Source organism: Sapajus apella, unplaced genomic scaffold (assembly GCF_009761245.1).
Source record: "Sapajus apella isolate SASKATOON/1434 unplaced genomic scaffold, GSC_monkey_1.0 scaffold1, whole genome shotgun sequence".
Taxonomy (NCBI): domain Eukaryota; kingdom Metazoa; phylum Chordata; class Mammalia; order Primates; family Cebidae; genus Sapajus; species Sapajus apella.
The window spans coordinates 56,658,494-56,680,525 of record NW_022436941.1 but is presented as its reverse complement, the minus strand read 5'-3'; the positions used below and the strand labels follow the sequence as shown (position 1 = coordinate 56,680,525).

Genomic DNA, 22,032 nt, shown 5'->3' with positions numbered 1-22,032 from the left:
ATCAATTTGGGGTATATTGCCTTCTTAGCAATATTGTGTCCTCTGAGATGTCTTTGTTTTTTTTAGATATTCCTTAATTTCATTCAACAATATTTTGTTTTTTTTCAGATTATAAGTTTTGCAGTACTTTTGTTAAATTTACTCATAAATATTTTATTATTTTTGATTCAAGTGAAAATGAAATTTTCTTAATTTCTTTTATTGATTGTTTATTACAAATGTATAGAAATGCAATTGATTTTTATATATTGTTCTTGTATCTTGCAACCTTGCTGAACTTGCATCTTAGCTCTAAATGTTTTTTAGTGGATTCCTTAGTATGTTCTTTATATAGTCTCTTTCATTTTATAATCTTACTTTACATGAGTAGAAGTGTCTTGACATAAACTCCTTAAAGCATGTGACAGTCATTTGCTTTAAGGTTTTGATGTCAGGGTCTCCTGGAGTTCTGAATCAAAAGAGCTTCTTTGGAAATACAGTCACCATTTACCTCCCAGCTGTGAAAAGCCAAAAAACCCAAACTAGGCTGATCCTCCTGTGTTGACCTGAGGTCATTCTGTGCCTGTCAAACCAAATAACATGTTCAATCTTTTGTATATTTTGAAGACTCAGAAACCCAGAAATTTTTTAGAACCTGTTTCTCAGTCTAATTAAAACCTACTGCTCTGTCAATGGGAAAGAATGAGTCCAGACATTCTGAAAACCGTACAAATACGTTTACATTTTATTGGGGGCTTCTTGCATCTTTAACTTCTTTGAATTGACATAGGTAAGATGTTGTGTAATATAGTATCAAATATGCACATTCATTTTCAAATGAATATAATCGGATTTAGAGAATGGTTAGCTATCATAGTAGACTATGGATAATACACTAATAATTAATTAAAGGTTAACATTTTTAAAACTCCAAGTCTATGGTTTAATGCTTCTACTTCAGCCTAATATGAGGGAGAAATTTGGAAAGGGCTCTCCTAGCTTTCTAGTCTTGTTACTCCCAAATTAGAAACATTACCAACCTAACAGAATTCTGGGGTTTAAATTCTTTTGGGAGCCCTGGAGTTTTCTTGTCACTGTTAACAGAAGATTGGCCTTTGTGCAGGTTAAATAATCAAATCTTAGAGGAAATTGACTTGCTTTTAAATTATCTACAAATATTAGGTCTTAAAAGATTATATGTATATATTAGCTGTTAACCAAACCATGTGCATCTGATGGACTTTGTGATTCAGTGGATAATGAGCATTAATTTTTCCTGCTTTGATCTTATGTGTATTGATACAGACAAAAATATGAGACAGAGAGAGAGAGAGAGAGAGAGAAGAAAAAGAAAGTGTTGGAAAAGCTTAAAAGTCCAACACTTCAAAGACAATTATTTTGTTGAATTGTTGCTATCACCTTGATACTTGATATATTCTGTTAGTGATTTTATCATATGGGTGTTTGGAAGCTTATTTCATGTAACTACTTTCAGCTTACTCATCCCATTTACTTTTGCATACATTTATTATTTATATACTATTTTGACCCAGATAGCAAGGAAATGTAAAAGCATTTACAAATCTTAAAGTTTTATAGTAAAAAAACCAAAAATCAAAACAAAACAAAAAGTGGGGAATGCTGGTGCCAAATGGAGAAAGGAGATTATAAATTAGTTTATAAGAACTGATTTTCAGAACAAACAGTTAAGTATAGTAGAGCTATAAACACAATGAACAGAAGAAGCATAATCATGTATCACAGCACCCAGCAAATATACTCTGCTAGCAAACTGGTGAGATCTCAGCTTTGACTGCCACAGAGAGCAGCCCAACCGCTGCAGTCCAGGAAAGAATTGTGTAATTATCTGTGATTAAGTCTTCCTTTCACCTTGGTGATTGCAAGAATTGTCAGTGGAAGCGAAAGATCCTATCCTGGTTTTACACTAGACTTAGGCTCTTTAATCATATTGTTCAGTGACTCCTGAGTATAAACTCTAGCTTTTGAACACTGTGGGTCATTTTTAATGTTTTGATTTGTTTTCATCACTGCTTGCCATTTCAGTATGTGTCATGTTTGAGTCTGCCAAGAAGCAGTTTTTCCATTTAGCAAACAGAATTGTGAAAAAAAAAAAAAAATATATATATATATATATATATATATGGTCCACTTTCTAGGGAATCTTGTAGCAGCCAGTGGTCAAATTAGAGTATTTGTTCCCTTCATATTTCTGATGTTAATTCCCACAATTAATATAAATTTAGTTTGTAGAATGTCACCAGGTATCAAAGTCTCACAACATGTCTTCTAGTTTCTTCTAGGGCATCCCTGGAAAGTTGAAATAACAGAAATATGCCAAAGCTATAAGTATTTAACTTGAAATTTTGGAAAACTATGGCTTAAGATACTGCGTATGTTTTCCATATGAATATGCAAAGTATCCTATGCATGAAAGGCCCTGTTCTACATCATATTTTACATGTACACTAATCTGAATATGTATTTACCTTGATGAATTCTTATTATAACAATCTAGCTTACTTTAAATCTGACATCTTAAATAATGCATCATTTTGTTTATGTAAAAGATATTTGGTATATTTCCTGATGTATTCGTCTGTTTTTATGCTGCTGATAAAGACATACCTAAGACTGGGAAGAAAAAGAGGTTTAACTGGACTTATAGTTCCACATGGCTGGGGAGGGCTCAGAATCATGGCAAGAGGCAAAAGGCACTTCTTACACTGTGGCAGCAAGAGAAAATGAGGAAGAAGCAAAAGAAGAAACCCCTGATAAACCCATTAGATCTCGTGAGACTTATTAACTATTATGAGAATAGCAAGGGAAAGATGGGGCCCATGATTCCATTACCTCCCCCTGAGTCCCTCCCACAACATGTGGGTATTCTGGGAGATACAATTCAAGTTGAGATTTGAGTGAGGACACAGCCAAACCATATCATTCCACCCCTGGTCCCTTCCAAATCTCATGTCCTCACATTTCAAAACCAATCATGCCTTCCCAGCTGTCACCCAAAGTCTTAACTCTTTTCAGTATTAACCCAAAGGTCCACAGTCCAAAGTCTCATCTGAGACAAAGCAAGTCCCTCCTGCCTATGAGTCTGTAAAATCAAAAGCAAGCTAGTTACTTCCTAGATGCAGTGGGGGTACAGGTATTGGGTAAATACAGCCATTCCAAATGGGAGAAATTGGCCAAAACAAAGGGATTACAGAGCCCATGCAAGTCTGAAATCCAGTGGGGCAGTCACATTTTAGAGCTCCAAAATGATCTCCTTTGACTCCAGGTCTCACATCTAGGTCATGCTGATGCAAGAAATGGGTTCCCATGGTCTTGGGCAGCTGTGCCTCTGGCTTTGCAGGGGGCAGCCATCCTCCCAGCTGTTTTCATGGGCTAGTATTGAGTGTCTGCAGCTTTTCTGGGTGCACAGTGCAAGCTGTCAGTGGATCTACCATTCTGGGTTCTGGAAGATGGTGGCCCTCTTCTACCACAGCTCTACTAGGCAGTGCCCCAGTAGGGACCCTGTCTGGAGGCTCCAACCCCACATTTCCCTTCTACACTGCTCTAGCAGAGGTTCTCCATGAGGGCCACACCCCTGCAGCAAACTTTTGCCTGGGCTTCCAGACATTTCCATACATCGTTTGAAATCTTGGCAGAGGTTCCCAACCTCAATTCTTGACTTCTGTGCACCTGCAGGCTCAACACCACGTGGAAGCTGCCAAGGTTTAGGGCTTCCACCCTCTGAAACCACAGCCTGAGCTGTACATTGACCCCATTCAGCCATGATTGGAGTGGCTAGGGCACAGGGCACCAAGTCCCCAAGCTGTACACAGCATGGGGACCCTGGGCCTGACCCAAAAAACCACTTTTTTCTCCTGGGCTTCCAGGCCTGTGATGAAAGGGGCAGCTGTGAAGGTCTCTGACATGGCCTGGAGATATTTTCCCTATGGTCTTGGGGATTAACATTAGGCTTCTTGCTACTTATGCAAATTTCTGCAGCCAGCTTGAGTTTCTCCCTAGAAAATGGGGTTTTCTTTTCTATTGCATAGTCAGGCTTCAATTTTTCCAAACTTTTATGCCCTGCTTCCCGTATAAAACTGAATGCTTTCAATAGAACCGAAGTCACCCCTTGAATGCTCTGCTGCTTAGAAATTTCTTCTGCTACATACCCTAAATCATCTTTCTCAAGTTCAAAGTTCCACAAATATCCAGGGCAGGGGCAAAATGCTGCCAGTCTCTTTGCTAAAACATAACAAGAGTCACCTTTCCTCCAGTCCCCAAGTTCCTCATCTTCATCTGAGACCCACTCAGCCTGGACCTTATTGTCAATATTGCTATCAGCATTTTGGGCAAAGCCATTCAACAAGTCTCTAGGAAGTTCCAAACTTTCCCACATTTTCTTCTCTTCTTAGCCCTCCAAACTGTTCTAACCTCTGCCTGTTACTCAGTTCCAAAATTGCTTCTACATTTTTGGGTGTCTTTCCAGCAACACCCACTCTACTGGTACCAATTTACTGTATTAGTTTGTTTTCATACTGCTGATAAAGACATACCCGAGACTGAGAGGAAAAAGAGGTTTAATTGGATTTATAGTTCCACATGGCTGGGGAGGCCTCAGAATCATGGTGGGAGGTGGAAAGGCACTTCTTACTTGGCAGCAGCAAGAGAAAATAAGAAAGAAGCAAAAGCAGAAAACCCCTGATAAACCCATCAAATCTTGTGAGACTTACTATCATGAGGATAGCACAGGAAAGACCAGCCCCCATTATTCAGTTACCTTCCCCCTGGACCCCTCCCATAACACGTGGGAATTCTGGGAGATACGATTCACACTGAGATTTGGGTGGGGACACAGCCAAACCATATCCCTTTACATTTTATTTACTGTTTTTAATTAGAGAAAAATAAAATATTCTTTCACGAATAGGTAACATTTAGAAACATGTTCCAAATCTGTACTCTAATTCCAAGTTTGATAATTATCCTATCAATGTAGCTGCTTTGATGAGGCTACCCCTGAAACTTATTAATAGGCTTCTTGTCAAACTACAAAAAAAGATGCTTGTTTTCCAGGAGAGCAACTATCCAGCAAATATAAAATACATTAAATCGTTCAGGTACAAGTATCCAGGAGCAGAGATAGAACACAATCTTGTTCTGTGCTAATAAGATAGATATTTTCTCTCATCAAAGCTGTGCATCCCCAGTCTAACTCTAAAGTTGTACTGTGATAAAAACTCAGGAAGAACTTTTATTATTCACATAAGAGACAAAAAGTTGGCATTAAGATACCCTCTGAGTAGGAGCTTACACAGCTGGGCCAATTAAATCATGTTGAGAGAGAGCAACTAAGCAAATGTGCCTATTTGATTTGCTTGATTTCCCATGTTTGCTGTGATCAGTGGCGTTCTCTTTTGTCCATTCCTTTGGTTCCTGATTTGACTTTGCCTCTAGGCATTAGTTTTTATCTTCAGATGCATCCTTCTATGACCATTCATTTTTGGACCAAGCCTGGATTTACAATTCTGTTACAGGCTCAGACTTCATTTCCATTCAATTTCATTCCACTGTGCTATAGTTTACAACATATAATTTGACTTATAAATAATTCCTGACTATGGATTTAAAGATTGAGAATAGATCAATAGAAACTTTGAAAATGTTAACATCTTCATTGCTTTTCTCAGTGTAGAAATGGCCAGTGTTTAGTTTAAAATCTGCATTTGTGTGTGTGTGTGAGATACTGGGTTGAAAGACTTACTCCTGGAATGTGTTGTTGAGGAGAAAGCCTGTTGCTATCTGCCATACCTTGATTTACTTTGTGCAAAATGATCTTCTTGCTAAGTAATGAGCTCTGTCTATGTTCAGTTTAAATTGCTGTCTTAGGCACTTCATCAGAGTTCCCTTGTCTGCCTCATTCCCCGTTTTGCTCACTTGCAGTCTTTGACATAACCCTAGGTGGCAATTGGCATCAGATATACTTTGCTTTGTAATCTCCTACTTTGATTCTGACTGGGTACCAAGTCTACTCACTTTGCTCCTATCTTGGACAGGTTGACATGTACCAGAAATTTAGTACTAAGTTATGTGTGTTGTCAGTTAATTGAGATTCCTCTTGATTAAAACACACGTCTTTACAGCAATGCTTTCCAAACTATTCCATAAGACAGATTTATGTACAGATGTCCCTGTCTTAATAATAAAGGGTTGATACATAGAAAGGACAGAAGTTTGGACATTTAACTTATCATGCTTGGTATAGATTGGGTGTTAATTATAAGAGATTAAAGACATACTTAGTTCTATATTGTAAATGCTTCATTCCATCATTAGGTTTTTGAGGTAAGCAAGATAATGTTCACACTAAACCATTATGATTTAGGAAGGCTTAGATCATTATTTTTTAGAACAGAATTTATGTAATTTTTTTCTTTTTCTCATTCTGAAAAAAACAATAATTATGCTAAATAAAAAAACTGATCACACGTTATCTTAACAGATTAATTGTTTTAATCCTCACCTTCAACTCAACTGATTCCAGTTAAATCTTCCTTTTTTCATCTGAATTACAAGAAACCCAATGGTAATGTTTCTTGCAATATGTTTTATAAAAATTTTATTTGGAAAGTTTGAAAATTTTCTACACATAATTGAAAAGGATCAGCTGGGCACAGTGGTGCCTGCCTGTAGTCCCAGCTACTCAGGAAGCTGAGGCAAGAAGGATTGCCAGAGGCCAGGAACTTGAGGACAGAGTGTGCCATGATCATGCCTGTGAATAATCACTGCATTCCTGCCTGGGCAATATAGCAAGACTCCATCTTTTTTGAAAAAAAGAAAGAAAGAAAGAAGAAAGAAATGGTATTGGGATAACATAATTTATTGAAAGTAGTAAAATAACTATTCTATGGGTATCAAACAGATAAATGAAAATTATACACTTCAAACAAGTGAATTAAGTAATCGATAATTGATAACGCATAAATAATTAATAATCTATAATTATAAATAATTCTGATATAAAGTCAGATTTAACAAGTGTTTCTACATGAAAAGTTCTATAAGTAGGTCTGAACTGATTTACTACTAATAAGAGAATTGTGTTTGTAACGGGCCAGCGTCTACTGAAGCCTTTCTTTCCTTTTTTTTTTTTTTGAGACGGAGTTTCACGCATGTTACCCAGGCTGGAGTGCAATGGCGCGATCTCGGCTCACCGCAACCTCCGCCTCCTGGGTTCAGGCAATTCTCCTGCCTCAGCCTCCTGAGTAGCTGGGATTACAGGCATGCACCACCATGCCCAGCTAATTTTTTGTATTTTTTTAGTAGAGACGAGGTTTCACCATGTTGACCAAGATGGTCTCGGTCTCTTGACCTCGTGATCCACCTGCCTCGGCCTCCCAAAGTGCTGGGATTACAGGCTTGGGCCACCGCGCCTGGCCGCCTTTCTTTCTTTTAATACTGCAAACATGTTTGCTATTTAAAACTGGGAAACCAGCTACCCATGAAATCATGCTGCCATTTTTTCCTCATTAGCCCTTTGGTTTGATCTTCCTTGGAGAAGTTGATATTCCCTAACAGCCTAACAGTGCAGCTGGAGAAGCGTAGTTTTACTCAATTACATTTCTTTGCCCTGCTGTGGTTGGCAGATCACACTTGCTACAGGAGGCTGAGGTTGTGGTGAGCGGAGATCTAGCCATTGCCCTCCAGCCTGGGAAAAGAAAGACCCTCCCACCAAAAAAAAAAAAAAAAAAAGAGGAACGGTAGTTTTGCCTTAAGGTAGGAGTATCTCAGGAAATGCCGGAAACTAAGGCAACAGAGCTAATATTCCAGCTGTAATTACAAGCCCAAGGGTTCTACCTTTTAGGGAAAACTATTGGCATGCTGCCTTTTTTTTTTTTTTTTTTTTTTCTTTGAGACGGAGGTTCGCTCTTGTTTCCCAGGCTGGAGTGCAATGGCGCGATCTCGGCTCACCGCAACCTCCGCCTCCTGGGTTCAGGCAATTCTCCTGCCTCAGCCTCCTGAGTAGCTGGGATTACAGGCACACGCCACCATGCCCAGCTAATTTTTGTATTTTTAGTAGAGACGGGGTTTCACCATGTTGACCAGGATGGTCTCGAGCTCTTGACCTCGTGATCCACCCGCCTCGGTCTCCCAAAGTGCTGGGATTACAGGCGTGAGCCACCGCGCCCGGCCATGCTGCCTTCTTTACACCTTCAGCCCTTTCGGGCCTCAGACAAGTGTGATTCTGAGGTGAAGGAGCCTGCTCAGGGTGATGTAGTTTCTCTGTCTGCCTTTCTCTGTGTTGCTTTGAGCTAAGTCTATGGTGAGATAAGATGCCTGTTTCAGGCAGCAGCCATGGATCCAAAGCTTTGTAGCAGAGTTAGCTTCATTTAATATGCTGTTGGGAAGGATGGGGGGGGGAAAGAGACCTTGTTTCTTAATAAGAACTTGAAGTGCCATTCATTTAACAAATAATATTGAATACATACTCTGTAACTGGCACTGTGACCCTTATGCTTTTAAAATTCATTAGGAAGGGAGACATTGTGAGAGCAGGGAGGGGGAACTTTTTCTTACAGCGTATTGTTGTATTTGAGATTACTGTCCTTTGCCAGACTAGATAGTTAAGAATAAAAACTTATGTTCACCTCTACCACTTCTTTCAGTCAGGTGAAAGTAATTTTTCTCTCTCTTCAAATAACTCTCATTGAAATATGGCCTAGTTTCCTCAATAGCAATTTTAGATCTATAGTGAGAATAGCTGATATGTGTGCTTTGGCCATTTTCCCCATGACTAATTTTTCTGGTTTTATAGGGTTATCACCCACTGAGAGAAAGTAATGGCACTATTCATTTTAAACAATTACTTGGGACACCTGGATTTAGTCAGGTGTGGATCCAAATTATGACAGCCCTTTGGGTCCCAGTTGTCCAATATATCATAGAATCAGAGATCAGCCTCAGTTAGATGGAAACAGGACTCTCAGCCACAAGAGTGGGCTATCAACATTTTAACTTTCTATTTCAGTTTTCATTTCTCCTCCTGCCTGCAATATTGGCTTAGGTATTCTCTAATTCTGCCTCTGTATTTGGTTACTTTGGCTCACATGTGAAAAACGTAATTTCATTTGTGTTACATTTATTTCAGCAAATTGTTATGTTAGTTAGCTAAGTAAAATTCCAATTTAACAAACTCTAAATTTCCAGAATCCTTCATTGTAACATGTTAAATGATAATGTACCCTCTGCTAATTAGACTTGTTGATAAGCAAAGCAAGCATCCACCCTTACAAAGGAAGTGTCCAGCCTTTTCTTGTTAATCAATCAACAAATTAAAAAACCTCTTTAACCAATACCAGCACTTTGGGAGGCTAAGGCGGGTGGATCACCAGATCAGGAGTTCAAGAACAGCCTGGCCAACATGGCAAAATTCTATCTCTACCAAAAATACAAAAATTAGCTGGGCGTGGTGGCATGCGCCTGTAATCCCAGCTACTTGGGAGGCTGAGGCAGGAGAATCGCTTGAACACAGGAGTGAGCCGAGATCTCTCCACTGCACTCCGACCTTTTTTTTGAGACGGAGTCTTGCTGCGTTGCCCAGGCTGGAGTGCAGTGGAGTGATCTCGGCTCACTGCAGCCTCCACCTCCTGAGTTCAAGCTATTCTCCTAAAAAAAAAAAAAAAGTCTCTGGTACCTAGTTAAAGCCCCTGCAGGGTGTCTTTGTAAGAATTAGCAAATGGTGCTCTCTCTGGGCAGAGCAAGTCAAACAAAGGCTTTCTCCGAAGGGGCTGGAGTTCTTTTGGCTGGCTGAGTGGGAGGTGACCTAGCCCTCCCTCCACACTGGACCTGGTGCTCCTGTGCAGGCCATGACCTTCGTAACCATCATGGCAGCCCTGTGTCTGGTACTGGATGGCAGGAAGTAGAATTCTGTACCACTCTTAGCCCTTCCTAGCTTCAGATTTCTGGAGGTTTTCTTATATATTTGTTTTATTTAATGGCGTTAATCCATTATGTTGGTAGTGATAAATGAGAAGGAAGGCCAGATAATTACTATTTGATTTTAGGATAAACAAAGTGGAATAACCATGGTGGCAGTTCAATACAGGGTTTCCCTTCCAGCATGCAATGTTAGAAAGCATGTAGCAGGCTTTTTCCTTAAAAAGAAAAAAAAATAAAATAAAATAAAATAAAATAAATAAACAAATAAATAAATTCCTAGATAGTAATCTAAAGAATCACCTAGAAAGATTTGTTTATTTTAAAGAATGTGTTATAAAATGTTATTATCAAATGACTGCTTCTATGGCCAATGTACACACACAGGTATAGACTAAAAGGTCTCTGGTATGTGTTATTTATGATTATGTATTTGTAATTATAGCAATGCTAAGTCACCGTTATGTTTTCTGCTTTAAAATATCAAAAGCTGCTCTGCCAATTTCTCCCCCACCATATTTATCCAAATGGGAAAGGAATGAATAATAAAACTTGGGCTTTTTTTCCCCTCTTCTTTTTCCAGGTGATGTGTTCCACATCACGGTCCCCAATAAATTCACCTTCGAGGAGGCTGCACAAGAGTGTGAAAACCAGGATGCCAGGCTGGCAACAGTAGGGGAACTCCAGGCGGCGTGGAGGAACGGCTTTGACCAGTGCGATTACGGGTGGCTGTCGGATGCCAGCGTGCGCCACCCTGTGACTGTGGCCAGGGCCCAGTGTGGAGGTGGTCTACTTGGGGTGAGAACCCTGTATCGTTTTGAGAACCAGACAGGCTTCCCTCCCCCTGATAGCAGATTTGATGCCTACTGCTTTAAACGTAAGTGTTTGATACCTTTTTAAAAATTACAAATTAAAAAAAAAAATACTTCGAAGCATGCATTGATGTTCAACTAGCCGTTGGAATGGATTCCATGTCTTGCCGTGTGTGCATGGAATGGAAACGGTTCAGTGGCTTTCGAAAGCAAGCAAACTGAACAGCACTGATATGGTTAAAACCACAGGAATTTTGACAAATGGATTTGTAGAGGGGTGAGGAAATATCAGGTTAAGCTTTAACTGTACTTTTTGTGTCCAGAACCACAGAGCGTATTTCTGGGTATTTTATGTGAATTGCAGTCCTTAAATTTTGCAATTTGCTACAATGCCGAGGCCAACTGAGGCTGAGTGAAATCTTTGAGATTGTTTATTTTGTCTTCGGTATCACTCTTTTTCTTTGAGATGGCAGATAATTTAAATTTCAGTAATTACAGGTGAGTACTTGAAGGTGACATGGAGACTCAAAATGTTCAAGTCATAACTAAAAATGAAGCGTGCTATCAATAACAATCTCCATTTATTTCAAGTAATGGAAATACATGCCTTCTAATGATTAATTCTGTAGTATCATATTGAAGTACAATATATGTTCTTTGCAACCTATAACATAGAGTATCTTTAGTTAGGTTTACTAATTAACATTAGTTTTAAATAACATTTCTCAACATTCATGATACAATTATTTTAATTTTCCAGATGTCCTCAAATGATGTTAGCAAAAGCAGTCACATGATGTAGTATTGTAATTGTACCATGCAAATTAAGCAAGTAATCTAGTTTCTCATTGGAATATGTACTGAACCATCTATACTATGCTAGCTAAACAGAGCTCTCCCAGAATTTTGGTCACCTTGGGTATATCCAAGACAGATAGAGTCAGGTTATGTTGGAATAAATTTGTAAATAATTGTGACTAAATTTCCAATGTAGCTTGTTGTAGCAATATGTCACTAAAATGAGCACAAAATATACTAGTTTATTATATAATTGATTTCTAGAGTGAAATATACAGGCATTTTTAATCAACCAAAAAGACAGACTGTGATGTTCTAAGTAGTCAGTAGAATGGATGTTAGTGCAACCAAAAGGTTTGCTTTCACATTTTTGTCTCCTAGCTAAGAAGCCTCTGCCTGGATCTCCTCCCGTAGACTCAACTTTCCGAGTGTTAAATCCACGTGTTGTGTATTAGCTTGATAGATGCTGGTCAATCCACAAAGACTGTAGAAAATGCTAGCTTTTGTTCTCAGGCCCTGAAACAACAGAATTCTTCCGTAATCATTTTCCGGAAAACAGTAACAAAAACCTTATCTCTAAAAGTAGACAGATGTACATTCCTTTAAGCCACGTTGTCACAACAATGATTTTTCAAGCATTTCAGACTCTAAAATCAGTTTTACATTACGTGACTGATATAATTAAGGAGCAAAATCATATTGGTATGCTGGGGGAAAGGCATTGGAGAGGCTAAATTAGGGAAGGAGTAGAATTATCCAGCCTGACTTCCTTACTTGATATTTTCTTGTGCTTTATTAATAAAGCTGGCACTGGAAAACTTTTGAACAACGTTTTTCATCTCTTTGAGGGTAAAATTTAAATCAAAGCCCGGCTATAGCCACAAAGACTATTATTAAATAATTCATCCTGATGTGTTTTATTTATTTAGTTGAAAAATACTCATGAAATAACAAGGTACTTATGTTTAAATAGAATAACTACCTACTAAAATCTATGTGAAATTCAAAACATGTTTAAAAGTTTATACTCATTTTTATCTCTCTAATTCATTTACATGTATATAACTTGTAAATATAATGAATTCATATTTTGCTTTTTTTCCCACCTAAGCATGTGGCTAGATTCTTATTTATTTCGTACTTAAGACCTTATTATATTCGGAATTCATTCAGCACATAGAAGGTTAAAAGAGTTTAGCCATATAGAAGGCTTTTGTAAGCCACATACAATGCCAATAGCTTTCCAAAATTTATAATTCATTTTTCAGAAATTCTTTTAGTACACACACACACACACACACACACACACACACACACACACACGTATTTTTTTGAGATGGAGTTTCGCTCTTGTTGTCCAGGCTGGAGTACAATAGAGAAATCTCAGCTCACTATAACCTCCACCTCTTGGGTTCAAGTGATTCTCCTGCTTTAGCCTCCCAAGTAGCTGGGATTACAGACACGCACCACCATGCCTGGCTAATTTTGTATTTTTAGTAGAGATGGGGTTTCACCATGTTGGTCAGGTTGATCTTGAGCTCCTGACCTCAGGTGATCCATCTGCTTCGGTCTTCCAAAGTACTGTGATTACAGGCATGAGCCACTGCTCTTGGCCTAGTATATATTTTTTAATAATTTGAAAAATATTTTCAAAATGACTTAATTGATATCCACTTTTCCACATAGTCAAGTAGTGACTAAATTCTGTAGGGTAAAATTTATAAGAGTCATGGCCTCAGCTATAGTTCCAAAAGTGATTTCAGAGATCTGCAGCTGGCTGGTTATGTAGAGGAACTTAGAAATATAACCATATTTTTCTTGTTTGCTTCCACCAAACATAGAAAGTGTTTTTTAAGTCACTTGGTGAATGAACCATGCCAAATCTTACTTTGCTTTTGCCTCATAAAGTCACTGACTAAAACATTCACAATGACAGATAAAAAATATAAAATTAGACTTTATTCTTTTAAAATAGGTTTGAAAAATAGGCAAAGTAATGTCTTTGTAAGACAAAGTTTTCCTGCATATCTTCTCTTAATGATTAAACAACTTTGTATATTTTATTTTACCTCAGAATTTAACAAGTTCTGTGAAAGTTGGAGAGTTATACGAGGCTTTGAAAGATAATTTCATACATCTCCAAATTTAAGTGAATCAGAACCATACAAGACTCATGGTAATCTCATAGAATGTTATTAATTATCTCCAGGAGAGGGAGATGGAACATGTTTCCTAGAAAACCCTTTCTAATATTCCATGACCATGGCTCTCAGATAATTTTTCTAATGAAGTACATTGTATTTGAATTTGAACCCTTGTTTTCATTTTTGAGTTGCGAAACCAAAATCTGAGTGACAGACATTTCTATTGTTGATGACAATTGTTTGTTCGTCCCTCTACTCCAACGGAATCAATTTTCTAGTTTTACAATTTCAATTTCCAAATTTCTAATCATTGATATGCTCTTGCTTTGAAGTTTCATCATCGTTTTTCACATTTGTCGTTTTGTGATTAAGTTTGGAAATCAAAATGCGAGTCCAGAGAAGGCTAAATTAATTCACACCACTTCTTATCCTATCTTATATATTCATTCAGTGTTAAAATTGTCCTGCCCTTCTAACCCGTGGTTAGTTCATTATCTTTTTTTGTGTGTGCCCTAGTTCATAATCTGACCACATGTGCCAAAACGAATCTTTCCCTAATTGGTGTTTTACAAATGTTTCCTGTTTATTGAATTTGAATTTGTTAGCATTGCATCGCTCACGAAACTTTAAAAAGATAGTTTGGATTGTAATTCTACTACTCGAATCTTTACAGTTTTTCTAACCATGTTTACATTTAGTTATGTATAACAAATTTAATATAAAAGAACCAAGTTAAAATTAGTCATTTCTCAATAATGTAGACAGCATGGGAATGAGTTAAATTGACTATCATGCTGCTAATAGGAGTTTTCAGTTTTATTAGGAAAATCTGCCTCATGTCTCGCACGGAAGCACAGAGAAGATAGTCCATAGGACAAAAATGCCATAAGTACAGTGATGTGAAACATCTGTGGGCAGACAGCTGCAAAGGTTGGAAAGGAACTTTTGTGGGAAAAGAAGCATGTTGATTTATGTTGGCTTCCTCAGTAAAAAAGTTGAAGGAATACTGGTAGTTTTCCAAAACCAAAACTTCTCCATGTGAATGCACCTATTGGAAGGACGCTTTTAGAATAATCTGAAATTGTGTTTTTACCTTTACAATAGTCATCATGAATACAGTGGTATTTATTCTTAAAATATCTCTTTATAGATATTGTGCTTTATGAAATTATTTCCTTTCCTGGAATGGCTGAAACAAATGGCACAGATCATCAGATACACTGACTTGGGATCAAAATCAGCTGTTAAGTTGATGAAAAAGCCACCCAAACTGAAAAGGAAGTCTGAGGTTTCCCATTCCAAGTAGTAGAATTAATTAACTTAATTATAAGCAGAACTTTTCTTTTTTTAAGTAGGGCTCTAAAATTATTGAAAACCCTTGTTTTTGGAAACAAAGTCACATAAATACTGGCCTTCTAGAGCATATTCTCTAGGACATCTTGCTGCCACTTTATTATGCAGCAGGACTAGAGGAAGGAATGCAACAGCAAGCACCATAGGAAGAATTGACAACGAAATACAGTTATTTAGTTTTAAAACTGTGAGTTACTTTTTAAAACACTATAAACATATTTTCGTAGCACTGTAGAAAGTTTCTAGCAGAGAGCTTGGATTGGAACATAGGAAGCCTGGATTCACAACCCCTTTGGCCCTAATGCAATTGCCGCTCTAAGTTAATTTCATCAGCCAAGGAAATACTCAGAGGGAAAAAGTAAATTTAGCTTTTTTGTTGTTATTAATAATAATATGATTAAATTTTCTCTAATGTGCTGTTTGCTAAGTATTTACATTCTGTTTCCATGGGAATTTTTTCTGTACATATTTTTTTACTATTTCCCCAAAGAATGCAGTTATAAGACAAACATGAAATTTGGCAGTTAAATGAAGTAACGGTTATGGAATTTCAGAGGATAGAGAATTGAATTAAAATAGTCAACTGCATTTTGGGCTTTTAAGTTGTTCATGTCAATCAAAATAGAACAACGTTTTTTCCAGGAAATGAATGTAGAAAATGCTTTTCTTTAAAAAGGGGAGGCAAGGGTTATTCACTGTTTTTAAAGACTCCAACTCTTTTTTGGTTTAGATTTCTTTTAATATTAGAAAGATAAATAGTGACAGACTTTAAAGAATATATCATATTGTAAATAGTCATCAAGTGTTCATTATGAAATCAGTGAAGCTGAGCTTTAAAATGGTCTTTAAAATGGGGAATGACCACAGCTCATAACGGCTCATGCCAGCCAAAAAATAAGGAACTGCTTACAGCCCTAGTCTGATTTACAGTAAAATCACATCATTTTATGATTACATTTTGACAGAGCAAATGGAGTTAAATGGTAGGCAGTTTTGTTTTTTTGAGGGCTCCTGCTCTGGAATTATTAAAAGTAAAAAATAAGATACTGTAGATACTATGGCTATTACATCTTGGTGAACAAGCATTTACCCATAAAACTAGCTTTAAGTCCTACAGGATGTAGCAAAGCAATAACTACAGGTTTCTTCAGGGACAGTTCTTTCAAGTTCAGCGGCAACTATCAATAGTTTTTATTTTTTAAAATACGTATTTTTTTAAATAAAAAAATAATCTTTTTATGCTAGGCTGCTGCCTTTTCCCTGTGCTGAGAAAGAATCTTGTTTACAAACTGTCATTTTTATACACAATTTAAATTTCTTTCAATAGGCCAGGCTGTTCTCTGTAAATCTGGAGGTATTATAATGCAGCATTTTATGATGACAGGTTACTTTATATTGCGTGAGGCTGTTCTTTCTGATGCTCAGGGTTGTTCCCAGTAATTTGTAATTACAGACCTAAAATACATTATGTGGGTACTTTACTTCCTGTTCTACATTTGTGTTTCAGGCTAAAGTAAGCTTGGAACCGAGATCCCTTAGGAGATATAAACAGAGTGTGTAGAACATAGAACAAAATGTAGAACAACAACAAATGCTAACCAGCCTCTGCCAGGCACATTTTATAATTTATTAGAAATAAATCTACACTACGAAGTTGAAAGAAAGATGAAGACAAATGTCCAGCACCTGGGATCAAGTGAAGAGTGGTATTAAAAAGTTTTCATATCCTGTTTTTATCAAAGTCTCCACATTATGGACAATGTAATGGTTTATATGTAACTTGGATACGTTTGATGTGGCTTTTTTGTTGTTTTGCAATCTGAGACACACCCTCTCCCCTGAGATAATATGCAGCAACTTGAAAAGAAGGGAATTTGTGGGGAAAGCTAGAGGCAGGGTACGGAAGCCTCCGGAAGAATAGTACTGAATTCTCTGCTAGCCTTCAACTTGACACTGTAGTTTCTGGTAAATAAACAATCTACTGTATCCAAAATCTGCATTCATGTTTTTCAAGCTTTTCCTTATCTTAAAACCATATAATATTAATTTTCCTTAACTGATAACAGTCATTCATACTTTTAAGTAAAAGCAGTGATAACCCTTATAACGTAAAACAGCTGATCAATTTACGACTATTAAGTGTTCAATTATCTGTCCTTGGGTTATTTCAAATATAGTTTGTAGACTCCTTTCCATCACAGAACATGTTTGGGTCTCCCCAGAATACTCCCTACAAAATACTCAGGAGCACTTAACAAACACTGGGCATACAACTTTTTGTTAGTGACTTGTCTAATCAACTCTTTGAAATTATTTTTCTAGCTAAAGAGGCTACAACCATCGATTTGAGTATCCTCGCAGAAACTACATCACCCAGTTTATCCAAAGAACCACAAATGGTTTCTGATAGAACTACACCAATCATCCCTTTAGTTGATGAATTACCTGTCATTCCAACAGAGTTCCCTCCAGTGGGAAATATTGTCAGTTTTGAACAGAAAGTCACAGTCCATCCTCAGGTTGTCACAGATAGTTTAGCCACCAAATTACCCACACCTACTGGCAGTACCAAGAAGCCTTGGGATACGGATGACTACTCACCTTCTGCTTCAGGACCTCTTAGAAAGCCAGACATATCAGAAATTGAGGAAGAAGTACTCCAAAGTACAACTGTCATCTCCGATTATGCTACCGATTCATGGGATGGTGTCATGGAAGATACACAAACACAAGAATCAGCCACACAGATTGAACAAATAGAAGTGGGTCCTTTGGTAACATCTATGGAAATCTTAAAGCACATTCCTTCCAAGGAATTCCCTGTAACTGAAACACCATTGGTAACTGCAAGAATGACCTTGGAATCCAAAACTGAAAAGAAAACGGTAAGCACTGTTTCTGAATTGGAAACCACAGGTCACCGTAGATTCACCTTGGAAGAAGACGATGAGGAAGACAGAACAGTCACAGTTGGATCTGATGAGAGAACCTTAACTTTTGGCCGAATTCCTGAAGTCATTAAGGCATCAGAGACTTCAGAAGACACCACCCACACTCAGCTGGAGGACTTGGAGTCAGTCTCAGCATCCACAACTGTTTCAGGACCTTTAATCGTACCTGACCGTAATGAATCATCTATGGACAGATGGGAAGAGAGACAAACTAATGGCAGGATAATGGAAGATTTTTTTGGCAAATATCCGTCTATTACACCTTTTCCACCACAGCATCATACAGAAGTAGAATTGTTTCCTTATTCTGGTGATAAAATATTAGTAGAGGGAATTTCCACAGCTATTTATCCTTCTCCACAAACAGAAATGACACATGGAAGAGAAAGAACAGAAACACTAATACCAGAGATGAGAACAGATACTTACACAGATGAAATACAAGAAGCGATCACTAAAAGTTCATTTATGGGAAAAACAGAAGAAGAAGCCTTCCCTAGGATGAAACCCTCTACATCTCCCTCAGAACCAATTTGTGTTACAGAGTCTTCTGCAGAAGTGACCAAGGCTTTCGATTTCCCATCATTGACAACAAAGTTAAGTGCAGAGACAACAGAAGTAAGAGATACAGAGAAAGGCTTTACAACAACTCCAGGTACTACAAAATATGATGGAAATGTTACAACAGTACATTTGACCCATAGTACTTTAAGTGTTGAAGTGGCCACTGTATCAAAATGGCCATGGGATGAAGATAATACAACATCCAAGCCTTTAGAATCTACAGAACCTTCAGTCTCTTCAAAATTGCCCCCTGCCTTACTCCCAACTGTGGGGATGAACGGTGAAGATAAAGAAATCCCAAGTTTCACTGAAGATGGAGGAGATGAATTTACTCTTATTCCAGAGAGTACTCAAAAGCAGTTAGAGGAGATTACTGATGAAGATTTAGCAGCCCATGGGAAATTCACAGTTAGATTTCAGCCAACTACATCAATTGGTATTGCAGAAAAGTCAACTTTGAGAGATTCAACAACGGAAGAAAAAGTTCCACCTACCACAAGCACTGAAGGCCAGGTTGTTTATGCAACCATGGAAGGAAGTGCTTTGGGTGAAGTAGAAGACGTGGACTTCTCTAAGCCAGTATCTACTGTTCCCCAATTTGCACACACTTCAGAGGTGGAAGGATTAGCATTTGTTAGTTATAGTAGCACCCAAGAGCCTACCACTTATGTAGACTCTTCCCATACCTTTCCAATTTCTGTAATTCCCGACACAGACTGGGGACTGTTAATACCTCCTGTTCCATCAGAAGATGAAGTTGTAGGTGAACCCTCTCAAGACATGCGTGTCATTGATCAGACTCACCTTGAAGCAACTATTTCTCCTGAAACTATGAGAACAACAAAAATCACGGAGGGAACAACTCAGGAAGAATTCCCTTGCAAAGAAGAGACTGCAGAGAAAGCAGTTTCTGCTGTTAGTTCTACAGCTTGGACTCCCAAGGAGGCAGTAACACCATTGGATGAACAAGAGGGCGATGGATCAGCATATACAGTTTTTGAAGATAAATTGTTGACAGGTTCTGAGAGAGTCCCAGTTTTAGAAACAACTCCAGCTGGAAAAGTTGATCACAGTGTGTCTTATCCACCAGGTGCTATAACTGAGCACAAAGTGAAAACGGATGAAATGGTGACACTAACACCAAGCATTGGGCCAAAAGTATCTTTTAGTCCAGGGCCTGAACAAAAATATGAAACTGAAGGTAGTAGTACAACAGGATTTACATCATCTTTGAGTCCTTTTAGCACGCACGTTACCCGGCCTATGGAAGAAACCACTACTGAGAAAACATACCTAAAGGATATTGATTTAGGCTCAGGATTATTCGAAAAGCCCAAAGCCACAGAACTCCCAGAATTTTCAACAATCAAAGTCACAGTTCCAAGTGATATTACCACTGTCTTCAGTTCAGTAGACGGACTTCACACAACTTCAGCATTCAAGCCATCTTCCCCGTTCACTAAGAAACCACCTCTCATTGACAGGGAACCTGGTGAAGAAACAACCAGTGACATGGTAATCATTGGAGAATCATCATCTCATGTTCCTCCCACTACCCTTGAAGATATTGTAGCTACGGAAACGGAAGCTGATATCGATAGAGAGTATTTCACGACTTCAAGTACTCCCGCTACACAGCCAACAAGACCACCCACTTCGGAAGACAAAGAGGCCTTTGGACCTCAGGCACTTTCTACTCCACAGCCCCCAGCGGGGACAAAATTACACTCTGACATTAATGTTTATATTATTGAGGTCAGAGAAAACAAGACAGGTAAGTCTTTGCTTTCTAGACTACCATTGAAGGCAATCTGCATTTTATCTTGAAAGTTACTTTTTGGGAAAAAAAATCAACATACCAAATGCTGCCATTAGAAGATAACTGGAGTGTGAAAAATAAATGTTTTAGCTTCATTTATTTGTACAAGAATTGGAAGAATATGTTAAACAATGTGGAAGAATGTTAGATACAATTTTATGTTAAAAGTCATAAGAAGCCCTGCTTTGTCATCTAATATAACCAAATCATCACTGTTACATCACTTCAGAACATGCAGAACAAAGTGTTTTAATTTCAGTGTCTTTTCATACATTACTACTCAAGTGTAGCACTAGATTGCGTTAACATCCCATTGGTCTTTAACTATTAACCTTCAGTACTTAACAATGTGGACGGCTGAAATGGTTTTGCATATCCCTACAGTTGACAGAAAGACATGTAAAGGTTTGCTTTGGTTTTTCTCTTCCAGGATTTTGCAGGTTTATTATATAACTTGTGTGGGGGGTAGTAGGTCTCTAATGTAGGTGTTATTTTAATGTAAATGCAACATATTCTTATGCTGTTGTTTTGGGGTATTTTACCGTGGTTTTATCTATTTAGAGCAAATACAACTTAGCTTACAGTTCATTGTATTAAATATAATATCAGAAGGTGGATATGTATGCATTATCTTTGCTTCCTAAAAACCAGCTGTAATGTTGTTTATTTTATGATTTAATTGTTTTACTTCTAGGAATAGTTGTGATGCCTTCTATTCCACTCGACTGTTTTAGCTCTGTGGCAGAACTCTTAAAAGCTGTTTCTTTACTTTGGTTAATACTTGCAGTTGTCATGATCAAATATGACTTACTGCTGTCTAAAGGTGAGACCGTGCCGTCTTTTACCAATGATAAGCTGAGTTGAGAATACATAGAAAATGCAGTTCAATAAATCAATTCAGGTTTGTCTCTTTCTAATTTAGAAGTTAAGATCACAGATTTTAGTTATGTTGCTGTATTCTCATTTTCATATGAGTCAAATGAATAAATTTTCTTTTTATTCTTGACCTGACTCTAAGAAGACGGAGTAGAAGAATATTCTTTGTTAGCAGGGCTTCTCTCTTACTGTTGGGCTGTTCCCTTTTGAGTCTCATTTTTCTGAAGGCTGATGCTGTCCTCACCTATTGGAAACAAACGAGTAGTGTTGTGGTCACGCCTGTTTGCATCTCGTGCTGTTAGTGGAAATTTCATGGCTTCTACTCTCCAAAATATTCTGTGTGAAAGCTTTGGATTGTCAGTGAATAGTAGAAAAGAGAACACACTCACAGAGTAGTCAAATTAATCTTCACTTCCCAATACAGTTTTAAAAGGCCAGGATTTGATCATGATTTTCTTGCTAATGATATTGTTTCTTGGAAACCATAACATATTTCCGCTTTTCCACATCGTTTTCCATCTCTCGGAACTGGTGTAGGAAAGAGTAAATGAATTGCCAAGAAGTTGGCATGAGGATTGCGTTAGTAAGGCTGGAAAAGAGACAGGAAGATATAACTGTGGGGGGAAAAAAGAAGCAAAGAGAAGCAAAAAGTAAATCACTACCAACACTTCGTTTGATAATTTAAAAAATACAGGAATGAATATGCAGGTTGTTTTTTAATATATATTACTGTTACTGTAGATAATGAGTTGAATAATATAAAACCCAGTAAAAATGTTCTGCAT

General features: G+C 37.7%; 1 protein-coding gene across 4 annotated transcripts in view; it reads left to right on the top strand.

Annotated features, from left to right (window-relative positions):
- Window positions 1-22,032, top strand: part of VCAN (versican) — a 112,131-nt gene that overhangs the window by 30,192 nt on the left and 59,907 nt on the right. For 2 of the 4 annotated variants that reach the window (XM_032276711.1, XM_032276692.1), the window contains exons 6-7: window positions 10,514-10,807; window positions 17,360-20,326. In XM_032276711.1, the coding sequence (XP_032132602.1) occupies window positions 10,514-10,807; window positions 17,360-20,326 (3,261 nt within the window). The remainder of the gene's footprint in view (window positions 1-10,513; window positions 10,808-17,359; window positions 20,327-22,032) is intronic. The other 2 variants (XM_032276719.1, XM_032276703.1) reach the window with 1 other exon arrangement.